Source organism: Quercus lobata, chromosome 2 (assembly GCF_001633185.2).
Source record: "Quercus lobata isolate SW786 chromosome 2, ValleyOak3.0 Primary Assembly, whole genome shotgun sequence".
Lineage (NCBI taxonomy): Eukaryota > Viridiplantae > Streptophyta > Magnoliopsida > Fagales > Fagaceae > Quercus > Quercus lobata.
The window spans coordinates 87360099-87365837 of NC_044905.1; the positions used below are offsets into that span (position 1 = coordinate 87360099).

The 5739-nt window shown below is 37.9% G+C and overlaps 1 protein-coding gene across 1 annotated transcript; it reads left to right on the plus strand.

The window, feature by feature from the left end:
* The first annotated feature begins 905 nt into the window (after positions 1 to 905).
* On the plus strand, positions 906 to 4247 carry LOC115977026 (GTP-binding nuclear protein Ran-3-like). Its single transcript, XM_031098648.1, has 8 exons — positions 906 to 1021; positions 1209 to 1278; positions 1529 to 1585; positions 1711 to 1828; positions 2899 to 2988; positions 3094 to 3273; positions 3364 to 3441; positions 3886 to 4247. Exons 1-8 carry the CDS (start codon positions 1019 to 1021, stop codon positions 3953 to 3955), a joined length of 666 nt encoding a protein of 221 aa, XP_030954508.1. The 5' UTR covers positions 906 to 1018; the 3' UTR covers positions 3956 to 4247.
* The last annotated feature ends 1492 nt before the right edge of the window (positions 4248 to 5739 follow it).

The following is a 5739-nucleotide window of genomic DNA, read 5'->3' on the forward strand; positions in this document are numbered from 1 at the left end:
GAGATCAAACGAGTGATTATGGCTTGGATTGTGCAAACTCTCTCTCTTTGATTTGGATTTGGATATGAGATTGGGTTTTGATTTGTGAGTGGGTTTCAATTTGAGAAAGGGTTGCTTGTACAATATCAATGTTGATTGTTGTTGCTTAAGTGATTTTAAATTTTTGGGTAGTGGTTAGGGTGGTTCGAGATTGGGTTAGTTTCTTGTTGGAGTTATTACTTTATTGGATGTAAACATTTATATTATTTTACTACAATGTATGAAAAATATGACATAGGATTAAAGTAATTTTTTGGTCAATGGAAAATAAATAAATTTTACATGGGTCTGGGCACAATTTTTTTTTTTTTTTGCTGGGTAAGTGTTTATATAAGGATAGAACCCTTGAAGTAAGGATGTGACCATTTTTCTTCAAAAAATCAGTAAGGATGTGACATTGATTCCATTGAAAGAATATCGTACCTCACACTTCAAATCTCTCTCGGTTTTTTTTTTTTTTTTTTGTTTTTTTTCGTGGTTTGGTTTTAAACCTCACACTTCAAATCTCAATCGAATTAAAGTAGTGCAAACACATTCCCTAATTGGATTCCAAACCTTGCGGTCTAATTCCTTTGGAATCCATGGGACTATAGTTGGTACTTCGTACTTTGGGTAGGGAGCTACTTTGAGAGGTTACCAGGTTGTCACAACTGGTGGTCATTTAATTTTAATTAAAAAGAAAAAAAAAGTTTAAATAATAATAATAATTAAAAAAGAAAGACAGAAAAGAGAGAATTGAGAACAAATAAGATCGGGCGGTGAGAGTAACACGACCGAAAGAAAGTAATCAAATCGAACGTCCAAGAGAGTAGCGTGAAATTAAAGCCAAAAGTGAAAAAGCTTATAAGTTCTAGCTTTGTTGTGCACTCATTTAAAACACATCGCCGTCCCCTTCTTCTTCTTCTTCTTCTTCGTCACACTTCTCTGCCTCCCACTCTCAGATTCTCTCTCTCTCTCTCTCTCAGCCATTTCACATCGAATGGTACAAATCTCTCTCTCTCTCTCTCTCTCTATTTTGTGCTCGTTTGGTTTCCGATCGTTGAGTTCGATGTGCATTTTCGAGGGCTAGGGTTTTGGCTCGTCGATCTCGTTCTTAATTAAGCTCTTATTTGAAAAATTGAAAATAAAATCTGATATTTTTATGTATATATATATTTTTGTAATTGTAGGCTCTACCAAACCAACAGACTGTGGAGTACCCAAGCTTCAAGCTTGTCATCGTCGGTGATGGAGGCACAGGTATTTCTCTTTTTACTTTTTTTTTTTTTTTGTTGAAAATTTTGAATTTATTTTGTCACTGTTTGTATCAAATCGTGGAGTTAGGGCTTTTGATTTTCAAGGTGGAGGCTATGTTTGTTTCGAAAGATAATAATTTTCTGACAGATTTGCAGGAAAAAAAATTTACTGTAGATGTGTAAATCTATATTGGTATTGGTGGTGACAGTATTGATTGATCTGAGTGTTTTTTTTTTTTTTTGAATGGTGGCAGGAAAGACAACTTTTGTGAAGAGACACTTGACCGGAGAGTTCGAGAAGAAATATGAACGTAAGGGTCTCGAATGATGCTTTGTTTTTAGATGGGGTTCCTATTCAGTTTACATAGAAATTTGTACTGTTTTGATGTGTTTGGAAGTTGTTAATTTTTTTTAAATGGGTTTTATTTGCAAATAGCAACTATTGGTGTGGAGGTTCATCCATTGGACTTCTTCACAAATTGTGGGAAGATTCGGTTTTACTGCTGGGACACTGCTGGCCAAGAGAAGTTTGGTGGTCTTAGAGATGGATACTAGTAAGTGAAATTTTAATGATTCATAATATTGTTGTTGTTGCATCTTTCTTTAGTTAGATTTTAATTCTGCTTTACTGATTGATTTTGTGTCCTTAGGAGTGTAAATTTTGACATTTATTAGTAACTTGTATGGTGTCTATACTATAATGTTTGAAAGTGTGACTTTTTAGTTGAAATTAGTATTAAGGTGTTCTGATTAGGGGACATAAACTGAATGTATGCTGTTTGGTACATGTGTTTAATTTTGGAATGCTAGTCTCTAGAAGGTCTATGGCAAAGGTAGGGTTCAAATGGGTGCTTTTAGTTGGATTATAAATGGGTTGTGTATATAATTACGCATTTACCTGGTTATTACATCCAACCCAACTAGGCAGTATTCATTCCAATACCAAATCACCAATTACCCCACCTTCTCACCAATTTTTGCATCAATGTTTGATGATGACAATCTGAGCATCTTTGTCGTCTTCGTTGGTACTCAGTAGGATAATCTTAGAAACAAAGAGAATCTCGACTTTCATCAGTTATAAATGCCATTAAAAAGAATGTCCATGAATTTGATTGAGCTGGCTTAGGAAAAAAAGATTCAAAGAACGATGAATCTATGGAGAGAAAATTGGCAGGATGGAATTGTAATTCTTCTATTATATTGATGAGGAAGGAGAAGAATGGAAAAACCAGTAGAGATTTTTTTGTATGTTAGTTATTGTTTGGATTAAACTGGTTACTTCTTGTATTTAGGGTTTTCCCATTTGTAGACAAGATAAATTAATGTAACTAATTGCAAGCTTCAACTTTCTGGATTTTTTATAATATATTTTCACCCTCTCCGTTGAAGTTTCTTTCTTATGTTGGTTTGCTGACTGGTTGGTTACCTTGAAGTCTCGTCTTATTTTCTTGTGCTTTCTAATTTAGGGTCTCACATAAAGCTGATGAGCTTTAGCTCAACTGGCACCTCCCCTTGCAAGTGCTAGGTGGAGGGTTAAAGATCGGTTGAATGCGTGAGTGACTTGCCTATCTCCAAAAAAAAAAAGGGGGTCTCACATAAAATCTTCTATGAAATTTTGCAGCATTCATGGGCAGTGTGCAATTATAATGTTTGATGTTACAGCCCGGTTGACATACAAGAATGTTCCTACGTGGCACCGTGATCTGTGCCGGTAAGTAAAAAATATTTTGTTAAAATCTACTACTGTTTATTTGTGCGTGTGATTTATATTTGCATTTTCTACAGTATATTGATGACTTGTCTTTTGCATTCATAGGGTATGTGAGAATATTCCCATTGTTCTTTGTGGAAACAAGGTAGATGTGAAGAACAGGCAGGTTAAGGCAAAGCAGGTTACATTCCACAGGAAGAAGAATCTGCAGTACTATGAGATATCCGCAAAGAGCAACTACAATTTTGAGAAACCTTTCCTGTATCTTGCCAGGAAGCTTGCTGGGTAAACACAATAGTATGATTTTGTCATTTTATTTTAGTATGCGAATATTGTGAATGAAACTTGATGTTGACTACTGCTTTTATAACTTAGGGACCCTGCTCTCCACTTTGTGGAGTCTCCTGCTCTTGCTCCTCCTGAAGTACAAATTGACTTGGCTGCACAGCAACAGTAAGAATTATCTGCCTTGCCATCTATTGATTCTGCGTAGAATATTTTGTACCTTATTGGGACTGGTTATTCTGTCTACAAGTAATGTTGAATAGATACCCTTAATAGTAAAGCAATTAGGCCACTAGAATGTCCGCCAGTTGCATATACTAGTTGTCATGCATAAAGTTTTCAAATTTTATTATTGTTATTTTGATTCTCAAACAGTACCAGAAATGCTTTTTGACCACCACTTGTTAAAAAGCAAGAGCATCAGCGTTTTATGTAACAAATTAGTTCTGCTTCTTAAAAATATTACCTGAAATGTCAATTGTACTCAAATGTAGCTGTTTTTAATTGTTGACGGGTTTATGTTAAACTCATTTAGTTGCTTCTGTTTGTCTTAAGATCGTTTCACCTTAAATCTTCTGTCCTTGATGTTGTTTTGTATTTGCTTTACTACAGGCACGAAGCTGAGCTTCAGCAAGCAGCCAGTCAGCCTCTTCCCGATGATGATGATGATACATTCGAGTGAGCTGGAACTGTGCTGGAGGGGCTATCAGTCCTTTTGTTGTGTTCTTATATGCTGCCTTTACTTCCTTATGCCTTGTTATGTGGGATTTTCAACAACATATGGCAGGATATGCTGATCAGTTTAATGGTCGGTTATTGACCATAGACCATATATTAGTTAGGATTTCCTTTTAACTATTACAGTATTTTTGTCCATGGTTATGATGTTGTATGTCTGATATTTATTGCTGGAGTCCCATGGTGTTTTTGAGAGTTAAATTAAAACAATTATGCGATCGTTCTGTCTTGTTTAATCCTGCTTTTTTATTCCCCATACCTCTACACGTTTGTGTGTTTCAAGACTATCCTTTCTCACCACTGGTGAGCATGTAATTTTTCCAAACCCTCCCAGGGCTTGTTACTTGTAGTGGGCCTTTTGTGGTTAAAGTGGGTTGGACTGCATCTTGGCGTATTGGGTCTAAGTATTTTGAGTAAGGGAGTTAAGACCGGTCTAACTATAACTTAACTTGGTCCGACTTATGCGTAAGTTATGCCTTATTTGTCAGGAGCACGATTATGGCGGGTAAAATTGTTTCAAATGGATTGCGGTAAATAGATATGATTAGGGGTGTCCACGGGTCGGTCCGGGTCGGGTTTGTGCCCAACCCGGAACCGACCCGCTCACATTGGGTGGGACGTTGAACGACCCGTCGCCGACCGCCGGCAACCTTAGATCGAGTCGGATCGGGCTCCGGTCCACAACAGTCGGGTCGGTCGAAGTCGGATCGAGTTTTAACCTCCAGATCTTCGCCGAATCCTCGTCGGAAATCGCCAAATTTTCGCCGGATCTCACCGAATCTTCTCTGGATCTTCGCCGGATCTGTTGATTTTTCTTCGGATCTGTGCGACAACCACGGGATCGAAGTAAGAAAGACCACCTCAAGCCCAGATTTGAATGAAAACTTCCATCTCATCGCCGGATCTTCGCCGTTCTTCACGGATCTTCGCCGTTCTTCACTGGATCTTCGCCGAATCTGTTGATTTTTCTTCGTATTTGTGTGACAACCACGGGATCGAAGCAAAAAACACCACCTCGAGCCCAGATTTGAGCGAAAACTTCCATCTCATCGCCGGATCTAACCAAAAACTACCAAATCTTCACCGAATTTGAGTGGTTCTAGGTAGATTCGGTCTTCTTTCACGGGATTCGACGGTCGGATCGGGTTCATCGGGTTTTGGAGAAGAAAAACCGCCATCCGACCCGCCTGAATCGGTTCTTCGTGGCGAAGACCCGCCGCCGACCGTCATCGGCGTCGGATCGGTCGGTTTTCGGGTCGGTCCGGACGGTTTGAACGGGTGGGTCGGTTTTCGGTTTCTGGTGGACAGCCCTAGATATGATAATAACAAGATAAGATAATGTACTTTGACATTTTTATTTAGTTAAACAGATAATTCATGAAAAAGATAATCATAGTTTGACAACAATTATTTTTATAAAAAAAGTAAGGAAAGCTGGGGGTAGTATATGAGTTGATTGAGAGAGAAAATGAATCAGATCAAGTCTGATCCGCAGGACCAAAACTAAAGAGGGAAGAATGTCTCTTCTCAAAGTGAATAATCTCTCAAGGAGATCCTGTTGTGAAAATTAATTACTTTGAGGGAAGCAAATCTGAATGGTTGGTACACAAGAACATTCTGTGTCTTCAGCAGAGAGCAAGATTTTGAGAGTGAGAGAAGGAATCAACTTATTGGTTCATGCATGTTGTTCTAACTATCTATGTTTTTCTTTCATTCTTTTCTAATATT

Bases quoted from the DNA above. Each gene is read 5' to 3' on its own strand.
- LOC115977026 (XM_031098648.1), top strand. The intron at 1,586-1,710 runs GTAAGGGTCTCG...ATTTGCAAATAG, and splicing joins GTTCGAGAAGAAATATGAAC to CAACTATTGGTGTGGAGGTT. The intron at 1,829-2,898 runs GTAAGTGAAATT...GAAATTTTGCAG, and splicing joins GGTCTTAGAGATGGATACTA to CATTCATGGGCAGTGTGCAA.